This window comes from Falco rusticolus, chromosome 13, assembly GCF_015220075.1.
Source record: "Falco rusticolus isolate bFalRus1 chromosome 13, bFalRus1.pri, whole genome shotgun sequence".
Classification (NCBI taxonomy): Eukaryota; Metazoa; Chordata; class Aves; order Falconiformes; family Falconidae; genus Falco; species Falco rusticolus.
Window position 1 is genome coordinate 25,058,483 of NC_051199.1, and position 22,544 is coordinate 25,081,026.

General features: G+C 46.9%; 1 protein-coding gene across 1 annotated transcript in view; it reads left to right on the forward strand.

Annotated features, from left to right (window-relative positions):
- Positions 1–1,784: 1,784 nt before the first annotated feature.
- Positions 1,785–22,544, forward strand: part of LOC119156918 (histone-lysine N-methyltransferase MECOM-like) — a 154,656-nt gene continuing 133,896 nt past the window's right edge. The window contains exon 1 of the mRNA XM_037407355.1: positions 1,785–1,947. Within this exon, the coding sequence (XP_037263252.1) occupies positions 1,911–1,947 (37 nt within the window). The 5' untranslated portion in view covers positions 1,785–1,910. The remainder of the gene's footprint in view (positions 1,948–22,544) is intronic.

The window sequence follows — 22,544 nt, forward strand, 5'->3', positions numbered from 1 at the left end:
CGTGTGCTCCCCGCGGCGCCGCGCTCGGCCGCCCGGGCGGGAGAGGGGTCCCCGGGCAGGGGGAAGGACGCGCACCCCTGCCCCGGCGGCGGCTTTGCCTGGCTCTCCGTTTAAACTGGGGGGCGGGAGGTGCGGGGCGGGGGCAGTTTTGCAAAGTTCCCCGGCGTTTTCGGTTGTCCCAAGTGAACCGGCGCCGCAGGTCGGTGCGGGGGGATGATTTGGGGACACCCCGGTGCAGCCCCGCAAGGAAAGGCGCTGCCGGCAGCGGGGTCGGGGATCGGCTAGAGCCCGGCTACCGAGGGCAGCCCCGGCTCGGCCCCGCGCATCATCCGCGCATCCCCCGCACAGCCGGGGAGCCTCTCCCTGCCGCCGCCGGGGCAAGAGGGGCCCAGCTGCGCCCAGGGCAGCCCGGGCTGAGCACCCCGGGGGCTGCAGGGGGTCTGCGACCAGGGAAGGCCGAGCCCCACGCGTGTGAGCAGCCTCGCAGCGCCCGGCCCTCCTGTCCTTCCTGCTCCTTTTGTGCACCCCTGCCTCGCTGTGGGGTGGTGGGGGGTTGGGCACAGAGCAGCTGCGTGGCCCTGAAAAAAACACAACAACTAAATCCAATTTGCAAATTAAAAATAACGACGGGCATCGAGGACGGTTCCGCAGAGCGGGTTCAAGTGCTTGCGCCTGTCTGCCGGGCGTTTGGGGGAGCAGCGTGGGATCCGCAGTGCCCCCGCCCCACGCGCAGGGGTTGTCACCGGTGGGGTGCGGAGGGCCCTGGGCGGTGGGGGCCGAGCCGTCGGGGGGGCTCCGCTGGCGGCCCCGACCCGCAGCACCGGCAGCCGGGGAGGCGAGGGGGGGGGGAGAGTTGAAGGGGGAAGGGGAGATGCTGAAGATTTTATTAAAACAAAAAGTTGAGCAGCGTGTATGTACTGGCGCAGCCCCGAGTCTGAAAGATTGTAATTTTCTTTTATGGTGTCTGGCAGGATTTGCAACAGATATTAATGGGAACATAAATAGCGCATGGAAGGTATTGAACAAAACTGTTTAATGCAAGGAGGTTGTACCAGAGGAAAATCTATATGTAGTTTGGATTGATTCATACCTCGGACACAGCCATCCCCTAAAGGAGTTCCCAATTTCTGCGCGCTCCCTCTTTGATTGGCAAACCCTGTAATTAAAACAGATTAGAGCGGTCGCTGTTACTGTTTTAAAAGAGCTTTTTTTCTGCCGAACTGGTGGTGGCTGAACCGAGCTCAAGGTGGGGGAAAAGCGTGTACGCTGGGGAAGTGTGCGCTTTAATGGTACTCATACATAGTAAAACATATTATCAAATTATCTGTATATATGCAGAGATCTACGATAATTGCGGCCGGTTGAGAATAAACTATGTAAATGTTGAAATAACACAGAACAGCATAAATATCCCGTTGAAAAAAAAAAGAAAGAAAAGAAAAGATTAAAGCAGAAAAAGGGTGTAATTTCTCCCAGCCCCTGCCCCTGCCCCGGCGGGAGCGCGGGTCTCCCCCCTATAACCCCTCCCGGGTGCGCAGGCAGCGAAGCGGCTGCTCCGCGGTCGCGCAGCCCAGCGGAGGCTGCCCGCCTCGTCCCGGCCGGTCCCGGCCCCGGTGCCGGCTGTCAGGGTCCCCACCGGCGGTGATGGATCGCTGCAAACTTTTTTTTGGCGGCGCTGAAATGTTGAAGAGCGGGGGGGAGCCGCCCGTGCGCATGTGCGAAGGTGTCCAAACTGACAATGCTGGAGAGATAGCGAGCCGGGATTGAGAGAAAGGGAGAGTGTGTGTGCGAGAGAGGGAGAGGAGAGAGGGAGAGGGGGAGCGAAAAAGGAGGAAAAGCTCCGGGAGGAAAAAAAAAAAAAGCCCCCCCCCCCCCAACCCCACGCCAGCATCGGCCGCGGGACTGGCAGCATGCGATCCAAAGGCAGGGCGAGGAAGCTGGCCGCAAGTAGGTGCAATACCCCTTTCTCTTGGCTTTTCACCCTCCCTCTCTGCCATGTTGCATAGACATGTCTGATGCGGCGCGGAGCTCGCGGGCAACCTGCAGCATCCCCCCCCGCAGCGCGGCCCGGCCCGGCCTGGCCCGGCCCGGCGGGGAGCGGGGGGGGGGGGGCGCGGCGGCCGGAGCCGGGCTGGGGGCTGCGGGCTGCCGGCGGGCGGTGGGGAAGGAGTTGAGGAAAAGTTCAGTGGCGAGCGCTGGAAGTTGCTGCTGCTGCTGCTGCCGGGGGCTGGAGTGAGGGGGGGTCGGGAAAGGGGGGTGCGAGCGGCTCCGGGCCCTATAGTGGGCGCTGTCGGCTGCCGGCAGGGCTGGGGGCCGCGGGGGGGTGCGTGTGTGTGTGTGTGTGCGTGTGCACGGAGGGGCAGCGGCGGCTCTGCGGGGGAGGCGGCGAGCCCGGGCGCAGGTAGCCGGTGCGGAGCTACCGGGGACACCCCCCCGCCACGGCCCTGCCGCGGGCTTCTGCCAAAACCTGCCCCCCCCCCCCCCCCGGCACCAAACCGCGCGTGGGAGCGGAGCGTGCGCGGGGCGGCGGAGCGGGGCGGGGGGGCCGCCTCGCGTGGCCGGGATGCCCCACGCCGGGGACACCCGGGGGGGGAGGGGGGGGGCAGAGCGGAGCAGTTCCCAGCCTGCTGGAGTCACCCGCTAAAAGTTGATGTAAATGTTGTAATTTCAGGCGTTTTTCCAGCACTTTTTATACAGTTTGGCCGCCCGAAGGTCTGTGTTCCGCGAGGCGAGGGCTCGGCCGTCCACACGCAAAGCCCGACTTATTTAATTATTTGTCTTACGCTCACCCCATCTGTTTCTCCTTTATGATAGGGATCTTTGCCTTTAACTGCTGCAGTGTTGGGGCGCTTTTTTTTTTTCTTCCTTTCTTTTTTTAAAAAGAGGGAATCAACAACAAAACTTTGCCAGCTTTCGCGTCCTATTTTAAAAGCAGCTGATGTCTTTATTTTCTCTGACACATCTGGGCAAGTTTCATTTGATATCCATGGCGATGGCAACTCACATTCCCGAGTGAAAAAAAAAAAATGGGCAGGCGAAAAAAAAAAAAAAAAGTCAGATGAAATGTTGCATAAGTTGCGTGACGTAAAAAGCAGATGGTTATTTACTTTTTATTTGTGAAGGGGAAAAAAATAATAGAGGAGCGTGGAAAAAGGGAAGCGAAAGATGTCTCCGGATCATCATCAGCTTTTCTGTGAACCTAACAATAACAGCAGCAACCTGCATTTGATTAGGTGATATTAAAGTGGATAATCCAGCGCCCACAATTTGGAAACAAATGTTAAATCTCCAGGTTGCCATCCCTGCTTTGGAGCTAATTATGGAAAAAAAATCTCACGTGCCCGACAAAATCCGTCAGGTTTCCTTGCCTCTCCCTTGCTTGCCTCTCTGCGCAGCGATGCAGGGCTGCTCCTGCTCCTGCTCCTGCTCCTGCTTCTGCTCCGCGGGCGAGATCCGACCGTCTGCAAAGTTTCTGCTCTGGGCTGCGCGTCTTGGCTTTCGCTGCAGCAGCAGCAGCAACAGCAGCACTTTCCACCCCAGACAGATGCGTTGCATTAAATAATCCTTCGGTTACAATCCGCTCATAAAGGAAATAATATTTTAAAAAGCTGGGAATTTTTTTTGGTATGTGTTTCGCAAAGCTGTTTCTTTCACCCCTAAGAGCGTCTCAGTTTCATGGCAAGTGGAAAGGAGGGTTAGAGGCGACCCCTGCAATTTAGTCGTTCGAAAGGAAAAGTTTTTAGCTTTTCAGTTCTTTCTGGCTGGGCTGGGAATAGAAAATACTTTGTAGCCTTCACCCTCTTACGTGGAAAACGGTACAGATCGGGATCAAGCGTGCTTCTTTTATTATTGCACTTTTACTGCTTTGTGCGTGAAGGTAAAATCGCCCCGACTGCGTGGCTGGCGCTGATACCCAGGAAAGCTTTGTCCTCTTAATTAAGGCAGATTACCTGAAGCGCGCATTTTCTTGACCTTGGTGTAAAATTGCTAAAAAATAATGTTGAGGCTTTGGTGTCGTCCACCCCCGCCCCCCCCCCCCAAAAAAAAAAAAAAAGTAAAAAATAATCAGAAGAAACACAAAGAGCTACGCAGGGAATAGCTATTGAGTTTTCAAAATGCCCAGCTGTAAAAATAAGGGAAAAGCCACGCTGAGGTCTCTCCTCGCCACACTTTAGGGAGGCGGCCGGCAAGAGCGGGGCCGGGGCCCGGCGCTGCGGGCCCGAGGGATGCGGGCCCGGCCGGCCGCAGCCGCGCTGCACCTGTGCGGGCATCCCGCTCCGCTCCGCGCCGGCACAGGACCCGGCCCCCGGGGCAGCTGCTTTTCCACTCGGGTGGGTTTGTGCCCGTCTGGTGAAACCGTATCCCCGAATAACCCCCGCCCCATCACGGGCCGGCGCAGCCCTGCAGCCGGCCTGAGGTAGCCCCCTGCCACCCAGTAGCCTCATAAAGAGACAGAAGGTGATCAGATTAGGGGAACACACGTGAATAAGGAGGCACTTGTTACTTTTACACTTTATCACCACTTTTTTACAGGCAATTTAGTGCAGTCAAGGTAGATCCAGATCCCTCTAACCATCTGAGATAGTAAAATAACACTTTCCTAAGTTTCAGCAGGTTTTCCTGCGCCTGTAATTTGCCTCAGTCTAGTACTTAAAAGGCTTGATTGAAAAACAGAGCTGGCAAGTTTATTTGCCTGTTTAAGACTCTGTCCGGGAATTTGTTTTCGAGCAGGGAAACGTTTGCCACGTCCAGGCTCCCGGCCCTCGCAGCGATGCTGTTTATTTGCCACCGCTTCACCATTACCTCGGCCTCAGCGCGCCTCCGCTGCCGCTGACACCGTGTGTCGGTGCCCCCCCAGCTCCGCCGCTGGGCCCGCCCGTCCCCGCCGCGGCTGCCAGCGGCTCGGCACAGCCCCAGCACCGGGCACCGGGCACCGGGGCGCCGAACGCCGGCCCTGGGCTCGGCCCGGCCCCGCGGCATTCCCGGCGCGGCGCTGTCCTGTCCCCGGGTGGCTTCAGCGCGGCGGCTGCGGACACGGGAGGCTGCGGGGACGGGCGAGACAATCCCATTACATGCCGGGCACATTTTCACCAGGCACTTCATTAACCCTTTTCAGGGCAGAGAGCGTGCGTGTGGCTTTTCGCTCCCTCTTTCTGCTTTTTCTTCTTTTTTCCACCTCCCTCTCCCTCCTTCCCTTCTCTCTCTTTCTCGCTCTCTTTCTTTCCCGTTCTCTGTGTCGCTCCCCCCCTTTTCTTTTCTTTTCCCTTTTCTTTTCCCTTTTCTTTCCCCCTTTCTTTTCCTTTTTCTTTTCCCTTTTGTTTTTCTTTTCCCTTTTCCTTTTCCCTTTTCCATTTTCCTTTTCCTTTTCCATTTTCCTTTTCCTTTTCCATTTTCCTTTTCCTTTTTCTTTTCCATTTTCCTTTTTCTTTTTCTTTCCTTTTTCTTTTCCTTTTTCTTTTTCTTTCCTTTTCCTTTTCCTTTTCCTTTTCCTTTTCCTTTTCCTTTTCCTTTTCCTTTTCCTTTTCCTTTTCCTTTTCCTTTTCCTTTTCCTTTTCCTTTTCCTTTTCCTTTTCCTTTTCCTTTTCCTTTTCCTTTTCCTTTTCCTTTTCTTCTTGCCTTCCCTTCCCTCTTCCCTTGCCTTCCCTTCCCTCTTCCCTTGCCTTCCCTTCCCTCTTTCCTTTCCTTTCCTTCCCTCTTTCCTTTCCTTTCCTTCCCTCTTTCCTTTCCTTTCCTTCCCTCTTTCCTTTCCTTTCCTTCCCCCTTTCCTTTCCTTCCCTCTTTCCTTTCCTTTCCTTCCCTCTTTCCTTTCCTTTCCTTCCCTCTTTCCTTTCCTTTCCTTCCCTCTTTCCTTTCCTTTCCTTCCCTCTTTCCTTTCCTTTCCTTCCCCCTTTCCTTTCCTTCCCCCTTTCCTTTCCTTCCCCCTTTCCTTTCCTTCCCCCTTTCCTTTCCTTCCCCCTTTCCTTTCCTTCCCCCTTTCCTTTCCTTCCCCCTTTCCTTTCCTTTCCCCTTTCCTTTCCTTTCCCCTTTCCTTTCCCCTTTCCCTTCCCCTTTCCCTTCCCCTTTCCCTTCCCCTTTCCCTTCCCCTTTCCCTTCCCCTTTCCCTTCCCCTTTCCCTTCCCCTTTCCCTTTCCCTTTTCCCTTTCCCCTTTCCCTTTCCCCTTTCCCTTTCCCCTTTCCCTTTCCCCTTTCCCTTTCCCCTTTCCCTTTCCCCTTTCCCTTTCCCCTTTCCCTTTCCCCTTTCCCTTTCCCCTTTCCCTTTCCCCTTTCCCCTTTCCCCTTTCCCCTTTCCCTTTCCCCTTTCCCCTTTCCCTTTCCCCTTTCCCCTTTCCCTTTCCCTTTCCCCTTTCCCCTTTCCCTTTCCCCTTTCCCTTTCCCCTTTCCCTTTCCCTTTCCCCTTCCCCTTTCCCTTTCCCCTTTCCCCTTTCCCTTTCCCTTTCCCTTTCCCTTTCCCCTTTCCTTTCCTTCCCCCTTTCCCCTTTCCCCTTTTCCCCTTTCCCTTTCCCCTTTCCCTTTCCCTTTCCCTTTCCCCTTTCCCCTTTCCCCTTTCCCCTTTCCCCTTTCCCCTTTCCCCTTTCCCCTTTCCCCTTTCCCCTTTCCTTTCCATCTCTATTTCTCTCTCTCCCACCGTCTCTTACTTGGGGTCAACAGTCACCACTCAATTTGGGACCAACTTTGTGGTGCTGCAGTAGGTGACGCCGCCTGGGGCTGAGCCCATGGCCGAGCTCCCTGGTGCCTTCCAGCTGCTCCCCGGCAGTGCCGGGCCAGCCATGGTGCAGGGCAGAGAAAGGACATAAAGGAAAAAGACGGTCCAAAAGGCAAGCTCATTATTAATACAGCCCTGCTTGTAAATGAAAAATGTAACCCTTGTTAATTAACGCTGTTTACATGGGGTACAAGAAACTTAAGAAATGTTTCTACAAAGGGGAAGGAACTGTTTACAAAACTCTTTCAAAAGTGTGACATATTGCTGCAGTTCCAGCACTAAAAAGCCAAACACACTTACACGCCTTTGAAGTTGGCTGGCTGAGGCAACATTATTTGAGTCGGATTCAGATATTGCTTGTGGGTATAACTAATGGCTTTTACCTAGTTAGTGGGCTGGGAGGGGCGAGGGCCTGGGCGCCGTGGCCATTGGGTCCCTCTGGAGAGCTGGGGCTGGCTCCCTGCCAGCTCTGTACAATGTCAACATTGAATATTTGAATTCCCAGACTCTATTTAACAACTTTCTAAATAAATAAACTCATTGTGTGTCTGTGTTTAAAATTATTTCACCTCTTTCATGAAAGCTACAGCATCTTATTACACCGGCCTCTCAGGCTGCTTTTCCCCCTTTTCTTTCCAAACAAACACAAATGGGGCTGAGCACAGGGATTTTTTTTTACTGCCTCATATCTCTCCCTCTCTCCCCTTCTCACTTTCTGTCTGTCTTCTTGCAAAGCATGAGTGGAGCTGCTCAGACATCCCACGATGTCCTTAGTGGGACGGCTCTGTGCGCCTTGCTATCTAATCATAACTAAAACCAAAGCCAGGTTCACCAAGTCGGTTAAATATTAATCATTTCTAAAAGGAGGCCCATGTGAGTGCCATTGCTGCAGCGGTGCCCTGTACATACTCAATCATTTTGGCTGCTGTACCATAGGCGGGCTCCAGGGACAGCTTTCATTGTTGTTGCCATAAATGGCTATTAGTGTTCATATTCACCTATTCACCTAGTTATTTAAGTGCACATAAGTGTGTATGTGTCTGTGCTTACTGTATACGTGTGCATATGTGTGTGCTCATGACATATCTTTCGGTTTATGCAGAGATATATCTCTCTGTGCGTGTGTATATATATGTATAAAATACCTATATATGTACGTGCACATACAGAGAGAAAGGCAAGTAAATACATTTGATATCTGCGACTGCAGTTGATGTATGTACTGGTTTAGAGAGGGACTGTGGCATGCATAGGCTACAGGGGTGCTTGCAGCCTGTGTACCTACAGGCTCTGAAATCTGGGTGTGTATAGGGAACACAGAGTTGGTATACAGAAGCCTATGTGTTGTTCCCTGGGATGCTTCCAAAATGCACTAATTGCCTACTTCTGTGGTGGGAGTATTCATTGTCAAATATTTATTGACTTCATGTGTAAGTAAAGGTGTCTTGACAGAGAAAGTATTTCTGGCTGTCCTGGGGAGCACAGCTCCCTGATGAAGTTGTGTAAGTTGTTCAAGAAGAAAGTGGAATGAATTTTCTGTCAGGACAGGTACGTGCTGCGGGAGGATAACGGAAAGCATCGGTGGTTGCTCCAGCCCAGGGTGGCTGAGGAAAGGGCAGTGGGGAAGCAGATGGAGTTTCATAAATCTCAGCTGATGAATCCTTGTCCACATAAATTGCCTTGCTTTGCAGTAAACCACTTTCTAAACACATGTACTTTAACTTTGGAAGGGCTTGTTCAGACACTTAGGTTTCCAACCAAGAATTCATGATATTTGTTTATTTAAAATTTAACTATGTTTGCTGTCATTTTTTTGGAGCAACTCAATGCTCTTTTGCCGTAACTTGATACAATCAGTTTTACATCATTTCAGTTTAGTTAGGCAAGGAGTGTCTTATGAAGAACAGAAAGAGGTTTTTAATCATACATGGTTTTCAGACTAGCAGATACAAATGTTGTATTATCTAGTAGGCAGAGGTAGAACTGGACAAATGCAGATTAGAAATACAGTTTATATTCTAAGTAGTGAAGGTATTTAACCAGTAAAACAATTTACCAAGAGCTGGGTGGATTTCAACATCACTGGAATTCCTTTGTCTTAATTAAGGTCTGTTTTTCTAAAAAGATATGAGCTAATCCAAACAGGAATTAATTTAGGGAATTCCTGTAGCCTATATTGTACAGGGGGGCAAACCAGACCCCTCTTCCTGGTTTTATAATCTATGCACCTAGTTAAAGCTGTGTTGTTTCAAATGGAGACATAAGCTCAAGGCTGGGATCACAGGAATGCACTTAAAAACTAAATGGCCATTAAAAAAACCTGGGTTCAACTCAGGCAATGCAGAACCAATGTCTGGCTCAAAGTCTTTTCCATCCTTACCACTGCTTACCTGTACCACAGGCATCCCTGGAGTCATGCTGGGTTCAGGGGTGCCCTGTCTCTGAGTGTAAAGGCAAAGGCAAAGATGAGTTTTGCAAAGATGGAATGGGGTGTACACGCTGAGGTAAGGATACAGAGAAGGGGGTTTGGGGTCACAGAGGTTTGGCTACTGTTCTGCCATGGCTTTCCAGTGTGTTCTGCCATGTTAATGTGCAATTGGTTACTGCTGCAGTTCTTAACAGCCAGACCAGGAACCAGATAAGACCAGCAGAGATCATGATATGGACCAATAAGCATCAGAAAGCACCTCCGGGGCCCCTTTTGCTGCAGGGGCTGCTGGAGGGAGATGTTTGCTGGCAGATAAACTCAGCTAGGTGAAAGAAACAGCAAGGTGGGGAAGGGGATGGAGAAGCTAAGAAGTGGATGTTGTTGTCCTCAGGACTCTGTCTCTTTGCGTTGCCATTTTAAATAAAAAAAAATTCAAATTACGAGGGTATAAAGCCACCCTGCCTGGTCATTCATTGACTTTATGTCCCTCCCTTTTGTTTGCATTTCCAGGCTATAGCCAGACATTCCCTTCTCCAGGGCTGCTGGAAGAAAAGGCAGCCACAGAGCCATGTGGGAGGAGGGAAGCTAGGCTGCAATGAATATTGTATTCAATGCTAAATATGTAACAAAGAGAAAGAAATGTGAGCTAATCCAGCAACAGGAGTTGGGAAGTGAAATACAATTCATTTTATTTCAGGGTTTAATATTGTGGTCTGTTTCAGTGAAGCATTATCTTTTAAACTAGGATATATGCAACGACATAAAACCCCACTACCTTAAGGGAATGTCAAAGTTTGATCTCCAAATAAAGGAAATTCAAAGTTAAGGCTGAAATGTACCACATGGCCTCCAAGTCCTAGGAACAACAGGAGGCAAGGAAGTAGCTAAAGGTATCAGCTGCACTTTAAAACGAGTCCAGCAACTACCAAGCTTCCAGTGCTCATTGCAGATACACAGCATGGTTCGAGCTGGGATTTGTATTGACTAGAGAGAGGCTGGCTCAACAAGATCTGCAATGATCTTAGTCTTTCTGGAAACCTTGGCTGATCTGTGATGAGCATGAGAGTTTTGTGGTGGAAGGATTACAGGTCTGGGCTTAATTTATGCAGTGGAAATGTTCTGTCCCCTTTGGCACCAACAGCTTTTGTTTAGAAAATCTTACACTGGAGCAGAATTTTAGTTCAGAAAAGAGATATACCCAAGTTATGGCTTTATTCCTTTTCTGAAGAATTGCTTGTATGTCTGTATGGGTGCGCTACTTTTTAGTCCTGTTTAAACTCCAAACTAAATTTAAATTGCCTGTAAGATAATCTGCAGAATGGAAACTGCCACACAACCGTAGCCCTTGCTCCCTGACCCAAACCCATATTCCATTGCAAAGCAGGGCGCTGCTCTGTTTTGTGATTACAGTAAGTTAGAAACCAGAAGAGCAAGACTTCTATGAATAGGTTATTTTTGGCAATTGCATCACCAATTATGTATAAAATTTCAAAAAATATGAGTTCTGCCAGTTTGATCTCCGAGAGGGCTACAGAAAATGAAAGCTTTGAGACTGTTGTAACATCATACTATTTTGTCTATTAGATGTCATTAGATTACCAGAATACTGAGACCTTCATATCAACCAATCTAACAAAAATTTCCCAGGTGGTTTAAATTAAAAAATTAGCCATAAATATATTTTGTATAATGCAATTTATTATGGATGTTTATTGTGTGCAGTGGGAAAATGTTTGGTTTCGCATGATCTTACTGTATAACATGTGCCCTACTGAAACTGTTTATACTGTGGCAGCCTGCAAAGGCCCCAGACTAATTCGGAGACTGGCCGGGCTACATGCTCCGAAAGCCACAGGAAGGCAGAGCCCTTCCCCTGGAAAGCCAAAGGGGCAAAAACATCTTGTATGGGACATGTACAATGAGAAAAACTTGTCAGCAGGGAAAGACCTGAATGATAGAAAAAACAGGAAGGTGCTTCAGGGCAACGTTGTTTACTAGGGAAAATGGGATTGAAATGATACCAACTCTCAGCAGGTCTTGTTATACTGGGATGGGGGGCTCGCCTGTGTCCAAGGGATGTTTTGCTTCCTGCATCCCAAGTTTCATCAAGTTTCCCCTTACCTCGGTTTAGCAAGTAGGGCTCTGTACTCACATCCACCCATGACTCCAGATTTGCCCATCTGCAGTGGAGAGCAGGCACTAACCTAGGGAACTAGGGGTCCTGTGATGGACATATCCACCTTCCACTGGGATGATGTGACAGGGAGCTGATAGTTTCAGAAAAACATCTCCTGCCCCCTCTCCTGTTCTTTTGCACAAAGTCCGCATGCTGGCAAGAGTGGAATCATTCCTCAGTTTAAAAAATAACCCTCAACTCCCTCTGCCCCCCCAAGCTCCTTCACACATGTATTAACACCAAACTGGCAAAGCCAATGGAAAAGGATTTTGCATTTTGGCAGCAGAGCTGGCTGAGCGCTCACCGCGGGCCTTATCCCAAACCCACTGGAGCTGAAGGAGCTCGTACCGACTTCAACGGGCTTTGGATTGGGTCTGGCCAGGAGGAATCTGCTTCTCTTTGTCCTTTTTTTTGGGGAGGGGGGGCGGTTATCAGCAGCTTTTGCTCTGGTGGTGAACCCCAACATTATGATGTTGTAACAGATACCTGGATTTACATCAGTCTAAGTGAATTAGGTTGGCCCTATAATCTGGCCTCATTTAAGAGTCATTTTAACTATTACAATGAAATATGAACACTGTTGATGGGGGGACTGTGGTGACTTCACATACTTGTTTCCCACTGTGCCCCATCCATTCCCTGTGCTTTCCATCCCTCCCATGGGTCAAAGGACTGCTGCAGGCTGTAGCAGGCACCTGGGGGGTGCGGGGGGGGGGGGGGGGGGGGGCTGTCCAGCAGTCCTGGCTTGTGCTGCAGAGCTCTGCATCCCAAGGACTGCAGTTCTCCAAACAGCCTCAATTTGTACCTTCTAAACAAATAGCTTTCCTGCTGAAATTACGTGGTGCCTCTTATAAGCACTCTGTTTAATGCCTCCTGATTTCACCTCAGACAAACAGAAGGTATGTGAGAGGCAAGCACTGACCGCTAGAAAAAAATTACCCAAACATGTCTAAAACATGGTTTGAGTCACCAGTGGTGCTTATATTTTTGATTTTAAAACCATTGAACATTTCCAGTGTTTGACAGAAATGATTAACCTTTCTCTCTTGAAAACTCTTTGTGATTTGAACTTATTGTGGCATGTTTTATTTACTTGCACCTTGGTGAGGAATTAAGAAATGCTTTTAGTGAGTTTTAATCTTTCCCATTGTCTTTGTGGCTCTACATAAAGGGAGAAAAGGAAACATGTTCAAAAGAATTTTGAAGTGATGTTTCTATTTTACTTTTTTTAGGCTCTTGATATATTTTTGGCTGCAGGGACTGGCATAGAGGATTGGTCTAAGAATACACAACATTGAAAAGCAAAGGCATATCAGCTCTATCTGAGTTAACAGCACTGCTTTATACTTTTGTTGTTTCATTGTTACCGTGTCATGGTAATAGTAATTCACAACATTAATGAAAACTTGTTAATTGAAAAAGGTAAACAGTATTATACGTTTGTCCCGATTTTTTCAGTTCTTATAGTAAGCAATATCTCAGTAGTCACTGGCTGCCTGCGTAAGAGCTATTAAGGATTTATGCTTTGTCTGAATAATTACTGTCCAGGAGTTTGTGGTACACGGCATGATGGAAGATACCAGATAAAGCCAAGGTAACTAAGAAATGAGGAAATGATGTACTAGGTCACTCCAGATGATGCAGATCAGAGAGATCTGAGGACATAAAATTGTGCAGTGTCTTTAACATCAGTGACCAGGCTCAGAATGAGAGAAAAGGTGAAATTAGCTGTACTGAACCAATGCCCCAAGTGAAAACTGAACGAAGACTGAGCCAGAAGGGGTAGAACAGAGTTAGATCTAGGATGGGGTGCAGCAAAGCTTCCCAAATAGTGCTTTCACACGCACCATGCTGAAGGATCAGCCATGGACCAAACCCAGAAGATTTATGTTCAACCTGACATTATTATTTATTATGACTTGAATTAAAGCAGCGACCGCAGAACCCAGCCAGGACTGGATGCTTGTTGTGCTGAGCTCTGTGCAAACATGGGCAGCCTGCGCGGAGCTTAGGCCCTAAGACATGCAGATTAAACTTTGGGCCTGCTGCCCTACGTATGCAATTACAGCATCGTTGGAGGCAGTAATAAAACCCTGAGGAGAAATAGTTGCTTTGAGGAAAGTCCACAGAGTCAGGACTGTGGAGTTCTAGGCTTTCGCTTGCACATGGGTGGATGTGCTTCAGCTTTAATCCCATCAGTTGTCTACTTTTGCCAGCAAATGGCCCCCTGGCTCCATTTTGGATGACCTTATTATTTTTGGCTGTGTCTGTAACCTTGGGTGATCAAGCTACATTAAACTATGAGTATCCTTGCAGCATCACCCACTTGCTTTCAAAGAAAATAACTCTGAGATTCACCGGGAAGGAAGAGGGCAATACCGGCAGATAATCCAGCTCTATAAAATCCCCAGGCTGTGGTTCCAGCCCACTTTCCACCCAGGCTCTGCAAGAGTGATGTGAGCAGTGTGGCTGGCAAGTGCCAGCAACCAAAAAGTCCCCCAAGCCTATAAGTTTTATTAAAGTTCCTTTAAAGTCTGTGCCAATAAAAAGGGTCCACACAACCTCTGAGTGAGGCTTCATAAGCTCAGTTTTATGTTCAGATAATTTGGAGCCAAACCATCATGGAGTTCACAGAGAGAAATATCCCACGGAGCATCACAAACTGCGAAGAAAATGTATTGAGGAAAGAGAGGACTGATAATTTTATGGCTTTCCTTGAAGTTAGGTGGTAAAATGGGCTTTATTTAGTAATTTCCTAACTTCTGATTGCAATTTTGTTACCAGTGCAATGGTTTTAGATATAATATTTTGTAAATAGGGAGAAATGTTAGAAGCCAAGGAGCTACAGCTTTGTGCACAGCACGTGGACCTGCTGTGGGAAGCAGTGCCATGCATTCCTGGTTCCCAAACAACTTGATTTTTGGATCAGGCCTCTGGGCAGGGCATGGCAGTGGCACTCCGTTCTGCTGTGAAAAGCTGTACGTTGAGCCCAGCATGGCCAGGTAGCCCTTGGGATGAATAGTCCTTTTAAAGCCAGGTCCAGGGATGAGCAGCTTACACTTATTTTCGGAGGGTGAAGCATTTCTAATTTGAAATACCTTTAAGAGCCCTGAGTTTTACAGATGAGGTGATTGTCACAATCTCAAGGCTCATCTTCCAAAACAGAGGCTATTAAAATCACATGTCTTTCAGCCTTTTGGCCAAGATATGTGTGTGTAAATCTACATCCAGGATTCCTTTGATGGGATTTACAAGATAAATCTCTGCTATGTTTGTCCTCACACAAATAGTTATTTTACACTCGGCATGGTTCATCTTTTAAAAATCTATTTTACAATGTAATAATTCACACCCACTTCTCTTTGGGAAGTCATTTATAGAAGGAAAATTAAATGTGGCCAGGCATTAGAGGGAGTACTGCTGATATATGCAACAACTCAAAATGTTGAGGGAAGTGATTATGGGTATGGGAGAAGATGCCGTCTTGACCTTGGCGGTTTGTTTATTAGATACTAAATCATGGACATTTCTTCTTCCAGTTATAACTGGTCTGAGGACTCAGATATAACCTTAAAAGCCCTTTCTGGGGTTTTAAACAGAATTTAGACCTCATCAGTGCTCAGTACTATTTATGTAGCTTGAATGAGGAAAGGGAATGTAGAGGCCACTGTGGGAAAGGGAAAAAAAAAAGGAGAAGAAATTAGAGAAAAAAGGAATATTCATTCCGATGGCTGTATTTCCTTTGCAAACTATTGCCCCTCCTGGTGCCACAGAGAAGAGAATGAAAAAATACTTGATGTCTTTTCATCCACTTTGCTTATGTATCTTGTGCATACGACAGCCACTAACCATCAGTCTTGTCCTGCCAGTCTTCTGTATCTCCTTGGAAGAAAAAGGCTATCTCTCATTGTCACCCTCAAAGATAGCACTGGAAATAAGATGGAAGTGACCAGACAGTAGGCAGAGATGGTGTGAGGGAATGGACTGGGAGATGGGACATGCCTGATGGACTGCTGTCAGACCCCTGAGCAAAAGGAGGCAAACAAATCAGCTCTTCTGGCACCTTTCTGCTCAGGAATGTTAAAGTAATTCAGGACATCTGACTGAAGAGATGATCAGTGTTTTTCAAATACAAAATAGGCCCTGAATATGCTGTTCTCCATGGTTTCCTCTCCCCAGTGCTATACCAGTTCTGTGAATATACATATATATACACACGTACATACACAGATATAAATATATGCATGATCTCAGCAAGCTTAATATGGCTAAATCATCTCCGTGCATCCTGACCTCCTGCTTAGTCTCCTGTTTCAGAGGCTCAGTGTGAACCAGGGTGCTGGGCTTACTCTTCAGGTCCACATATTTCTTCCTCTGGGTTCCTGCTCTGCAGAAATAGCTGTGCTCTGTGGGTCGGTGAAGATCCAGCTGAAGCTTGCGAGGGCTGGAGGGAGCAGTGTTGCTTTAGGCTCCCTGCCTGCGGAGTGACATATCAGAAGTAATAAGTCTGAGCTTGAGCTGATGTCTAACAGCACCGGAGAGCAGGCTGGAAGGCTGAACTTCTGCAAAAATGAAAGCAAGGAATTTAAGAGCAGTAAAAAAGAGGTTAAGGAAAGAACAAAAAGGAAAGGAAATAAATGTGATATGAATGGCTAGAAAAACAGCTATGTCCAAACACTATCCTCTGCTGCTGTATTTTTACACAGGACTGAAATAATAGAAATACATGGAGAATACACATTAATGGGGAAGAAGACAATTTCAGAAATTATCTGGATCATCTCGATACAGAAGATATTTTAGCAAAAGATATTTTCTGTGTGTTCAAATCTGCCAATAGCTTGAAGACATATTCTGAAGGAGGCTAGCAAGAGAAAGTGTGTTTTACTGGTGGGGTTTTCAGCCAAACTCTCTTGCTCTTGGAGTTTCTTATCCCTTTCTTCTCCAAGATACCTTTCCCTTGACTGTCAGAGAGGCAGAAGCTGACAGACCTTTCCCCAGCCCATCAGATGTGGCCTGCCCAGCCATACCTCCTGTCAGCTGCAGGAATCACACAGATAGTGCAGGCTCAGAGTTTTTTTCCCCCCCTTACTATGCTAAAGTAACAGCCGCAAAGCACAAGGAACTAAACTGGTGTGAGATCAGAACCGGCTTTGGCAGGGGCTGGACTTGATGCAGCTCTGCTGGCTGTTCATCCTGGGATCCATCCAGGGTGGGGAGAAAGCAGACACAGGGCAGTCTTCACTCTGTCAAGATCTTCTCTAGCTTCTAATGCTTAAAAGTGGAAAATATTTACAGCTCTTTAAAATAAGGGGTTTTCTCTCCCTTTTGGATTTCTAAATGTTCCTGGGGATTGTGTTCTTCCGTGAGTGTTACTTGTTTCAGAGTATAGGATCACAATAAGACAGCCTGGACTTTAATTTCTGTGAATATCTTTATAGGCTTGTTTTCATAGCTATATAACATTATTTTTTTCTATTCATCTCTCATTCCACTTTCTGATATATAGAAATATCAGGACTATGCATCAGTGACTTGTGTTTTCTAGCCCTGGGTGCCATTATCAGTTTTTAGCATATATTTGCAGTATTACAGCTACGCTGATCTTGGTGGCTTTTAAAAAATTATATAATATCTTAAAAAAAACCCCACTCTGTGATGTTGAGGCGTGCAACACCAGTTGAAGAGAAGCAAAAGATTAGACTTGAGTCATAGCATTACTGGTTTCCTGAACATTCAAGTGAGGAAAGGCAGTTAACTAAGTTGTGTGGTGGTGGTTTTTGTTGTTGTTGTTGTTGTTGTTGTTGTTGTTTTTAAGGAAAAGCAAACAAAACCCAAACCCAACAACCAGTGTGGAAGAGAAGGACATCTGCTTTTATAATTATGCATTAACAGGCTGGGACCGTGCACCACCTGACGTTGTCCTCTGCAGCCTTTGAAGAACCCAGGCTGCCCAGCTGATTTCTTCCTGTGGTTGCATCAGGATTTCTCAGGTTTTCCAAGACTCACCCAGTATGCTTGTGCACCTTACTTGCCAGATGGCCTGAGAAGTGATGGGAGGTGGGGGTGGTGGGTGATACAAGAGTGAAGATCATTCAGTACAAAGAAAAAAGAGACCTTGTGAGCGTGTGTCCTGCCGCTCCTGAGCTTGACCTCCATGCAGCTAGGCAGGAACTTACTCAGCTGTGTCACATCATGGTGAAATTGGGCGCTCTGTTTTGGGATTGTTTGCAAGATAATTAAAGAATGTGAAGGCTGGCTGCATGCTGGGTAGAAGACATTTTCTTTGTGCCAAGTGTTTTGCTGTTCATCTGGTAGGATACCATGGAAAATATCGCTGCACCCTGCTCCAGGTGGGTTTGTGGAGCTGCCATCCCAGGTACCGCTCAGCTGGTGGTGGGTTGGGGCCAGGGGTGATTTGTCTTTGGGGCTTTGGGACAGTGTGAAGCTGCCTCTTTGCTGCCTCGCTTTCCCCTAGTGCTGCCTGAAGTTGAAACTGGGAATATTTCCATCTTCTCAGTGTAATTGCATGCTATGAAAGCAGTCTCGAGGTGTCATCCCAGAACTGGTATCAACAAAATGCTATTCCTCCTAGAATTTGGATAGAGGCTACAAGAAATACTCTGATGTTTTCTTGAGAAATAAGTGTCCCCCCCCAACCCCGCAAAATTTTCAGTTATTTAGTGTTGTGTCTACTGGCACAGATTTTTTGTCAGTGTTTGCTACAAAATCCTAAAGCAATAAGAGGAAGACATATCCTGCACGCCATCCCCTGGTGTTTTTCAGATGATGATAGTGATTAGCTTGGGGAATGAGGAATAACTCTGTTCCTATCACAGTCTCCCCATCCACAGCTAAAGTGTTATGACAGTAACTGTTGGATGCTACAGCTTGTTTTTGTCCCTGCCACAGCCTTGAGTGCCAGTGCCTCCATTGTTTCCTCTTCCAGCTCCTTGATTCTGCTGTGTTCTGTGTACTTCCCTCAATGTATAGAAATACATATGAAAAAAGAAAAAAAAATATTTCTGGCTGTGGGTTTAGATTGCACAAGTCAGCAGCAGAAGCCAGTGTGTTTCTTCAGTTTCATGCTGCCTTGGTCAATAATGCATGAGAATGGAGACGGGGAGAGTTTTGCCTGTTGTATTTGCAGCAATGGAGGTGATCGAATAGCACCATCTCACTCTGGTTTTGGTTAATAAGCAAGAAAAGATGTGCTAATCCTGTAGGAGTGTCTAATAAACCCAGCAGAGTCTGGCTGTGCTGTGCCACAGGGACTTTGCTGACCACGGTGGGGGTGAGGTGTGTGCTAGAGGCTGTTGCTGTTGAGGAGCATCCTCTGGAGAGGGCAGGAATTCCTGAAAGGGCTGTCTAGCTTCTTGTGATTCCTCCAGTGCTGGGCTGAGGGGATTTCCCTTGTCGGTGCTAGTGTTTCCCACATTTATGGGAACCACAGGCTTCGCAGAGCCAGCAGCCACCTCTGGTCTGAGCAATACCAGAAGCAGGAACCTGTTGATCCGTGTAAGGTACGCTAGAGCCACAGAGTGGTAGGTGATAACTTCTGTTCCTGATGATTTGAAGATGACTTTTTCCATGCACGTGTGGAAGGGGACTTGCATGTCTGATGCCCCAGGTAAACGGGCAGGTGACGTTAGAGACTGGTGCATGCGCTTGAGCAAACGTGTGTGTGACTGTAAGCTCTAGCACGTTGTAGCTAGGGGTTCAGCATGTGGTGCTGGACTGGTCTGTGAAAAACCTAGAAATTATTTTCTGACCAGGCTGAGGCATCATTTGCCATTTAAAGCTGTAAATCTGTGTTTATCCAACATTAACAGATGTAATGTAAATGAGTTCCTGTGCTCTCTGCTGGTTCACTAATGGTGCTTGTTTATAAGTGCTTTATGTTAACAGCTATTTGATGGTGCCCATTAGTTTTTCCTAGGTTAATGTTATATAATAAAGCAAGTGCTAGCCAAAAGCAATAGTAATACGATAAACAAAAAATCCAACTGCTGGGTGAGAAATGTAATGGAGCGAGGGCTGAATTCTGGTGGGAGTTTGGTTTAATCTGAAGGTTAAAAAATGTTATAATTTGGGTTTAAGTAAATTGGCTCTTTAGTCCCAGAGGTCTTGCTCTTGTACTTCTTGTGCTTCCAAAGCTTCCACTAATGCCGATGGGAGTCTTGGGCGCACAAGAAATGCGGGTTCAGGTACTAAAGTTACAGATTGGCTTGGACCAAAACCCCTAATCCAAATACCTCCGGCTTTTGAAAGCATTTGCCAATTGGATTTGAATCTGGACACAAACATTGTGGCTTGAGCTCATCTGAGCTCACTTACATCTGTGTAAATCTGTAGTATGGCCCCAATCCAGCAAAGCACGTAAATATGTGCTTAATTTGACTTCAAGGGGACTATTGTGCGCTTAAAGCTAAGCATGTGTTTAAGTGCTTTGCTGGACTGAAGTCCAAATACATGGGAGTCAATGAAATGACACCAAATAGCGCAGTGTAAGTGAGATTTGAAATGAACCAAAATGTTTGTATTTCTACCTGGAAATGAACACCCTGTTCATATCCTACATTCACTTTGTATTTTCATCCATCTGCACATAATGTATTCTTTACGGTAACCTGTCCATTCACAATCCAGTAAAAAAGAAATATACTTTGAATTTTCTTGCTCTATTACTCATATTTCATGAAATGTGTTCTTATGCCAAGTGTCTGTTTATATATATTTATACATGTTGTTTCTTTATTGATATTGGCAAGATACAAGAAGAAAAGAAATATTTTATAGTTAAAAACTTGTAAACAGTTTTATCCATCATTTAAAACATTTTTTTAAAGAGTTTACCTGACATGGTCAAATTAAATTATTTTTGGTTTTGCCAGTCTGACCAAAAAGAAAAATATTTGTTAAATATATAGGTTTTTTTAAGCTGCAAATACATGTTAAACATGTTCACAATTAAGTCACATGCGAACGTGCCTTTAACTTAAGTACTAAATGCCGCTTTCGTACTTTAAATCCCACTTCTAGTGATCACCACACTACGTAAAGCTGTCAATGAATATTTTCACATGAATACATTAATACCAGTTAAAAGATTGTGTATTGCTTGTTGTGAGGAGAACACAAAAGGGTTAATTGAGCCCAGTCCTGTGAAGGCGGCAGAGGCATAGACTAGAATTGGGAATTAAACCCAAAACAAATACAACAAGAAATAGCCCTTGTGCCTGTGTATGACGACCACAATGCAGACATAAAGAAGTGTAAGCTGCAAACGTCTGTAGGTTATTAATGAGGTAATAGAAGCAAAATTAGGTATCAGCAGGGTTTGGCTTTGTTTGAATAAACCCAAAATCTTTTATCTCAGAATGCTCTAGGAAAGACTCATAAGCTGTGATTTGGTGGTCCAGGCTATGCCCTTCTTGGTTATGGGAATTGACCCATGCCGTTTAAACTCACCAGTGTTTTCCACTTAGGGCAACCAGATGTGGGATCAGATGCAGAGAATGGCTGGCTGGGAAAAGGTTTGCATGGCAGTTTATGAGGAAAAATGCTTTTGTGTGCTTACTTTTGAATCAAAAGAATATATTGCACTTCAGCTTTGTGTGTCTGGAGAGTAGATGCTATTGTCTTGCAAAGCCAATCTTAGGGAAGCATGTAATGGCAGTGCTGAACCCTCTCTGTGTCCAGTGCTGACTGCTGCAGAGGGCAACACTGCCTCCTCGTTGCTTCCAGCAGCTTCCCTCTGGACTTACCTCAGCCTGGAGGAGAGCAAAGCTTGGTCACAGGCCTCTGATCAAGGTTTTGTATTTGTTCCTTTTAAGAGTAAACTTTTCTCCAAAATAGAGGGAAAAATACTCCTTTCATGACTCTCTGAGGGGTTGACAGCCAGAGATGCTGCTGATGCAGTGCGTGGAGTGATCCGCCCTGCCCTGATCCCTCCTCAGCCCTACTGTCACTTAAGTAAGTGGCAAAACTCCCATTAACTTTAATGATGGAGAATTGACCCTAAATGGATAAGGTTTTCCTTTAATAAAAATCACTAAAGGATTCAATTACACCATAAATGTATTCAGTGGTTGTGAAGTGATTCTAGTGTGCATACAGCCAAACCCTGAATTCCTTCTCAAGTAAGTGTCTGGGTGAGGATTGATTACAAATCCTGCTCTAAGTTACACCCGAATAACTCCCCTGGAGCTGATGGCATCACTCCCTGTTTCCCTTGCACGGGCAGTGCAGGGAGGCTGAGCTGTACTGTCGCATCCCGCTTCTGCTCACCTCAGATGGGGGCTGGGAGGGATGGAGCCTATCCCTGCAGATCTGCAAAGCTCCTTGCAACCCAGAGCAGCGCCTGTGGTGTGATGGAGGTTGCACCAAGGGTGGTTTTGGCCCTTCAGCCTTTGAAGAGCTCTGGCATGATGTAATCCCAACTCTGTAAGCTGCTGTGGGACCCTCGGGTTGGGAGATGCCCTATAAATCTCGGTCGCTGGTTTTTGTTACCTGCCTGCTATGTTACTTGACTAATGACTTAAGGTAAAGAATGGATATTGGAGAAACAGGTAATTAACAAAAACATCCTTCTGTGTTTTCTGCTCAGCTTCCGTGACTAGCATTTTCAAAAGCTGGGCAGATATGATTTGCAGCCTCCCTTTTTCACAAATGCGAAGGCAGGGCTGATGTGAAAACTGGCAATCCCTGAATGTTTTCCTAGTTTCCTGCCCTTGTGCTTGATGCAGCTAGGGCTGGTTTTCCAGAGAACTGCAGGTATCTGCCTTGATGTGATGTTTTGGAGCTGCAGTTAGTTTTTTTCCGGAGCGTGGGGTTGCTTTGAGAGTGGCCCGATGCAAGTGCATTAGCAAAGTGAGCCCGCTATAAAATACTGCTGCATCCAGCTGCCCCGTCAATAGGTCAAGCTATTTGTCTGATGCAGACAGGGTGTCTAGCTCTCCTGGCAGAGTCCCTTGCTTTGGCATGGGAAAACCTGTTTTGTTTAGCACTAGGGAAACAATATGTATAAATAGTAATGCCTGAACCTAAACACTCCTGTTGTCTTTATGCACAGGGTGCTGCGTTACTGGTTATTTTATGATAGATTTTTTTTTTTTTTTCTCCCCCCAAAGGACTTGAGTCCCAGCCTGCGGAATAGCTGCTGTTGAGTGGAAGCATTCCTGCTATTTTCTCCTCAATTCAGAGGAAGCAATGCACTTGTTGTGTTACCTTGGTGA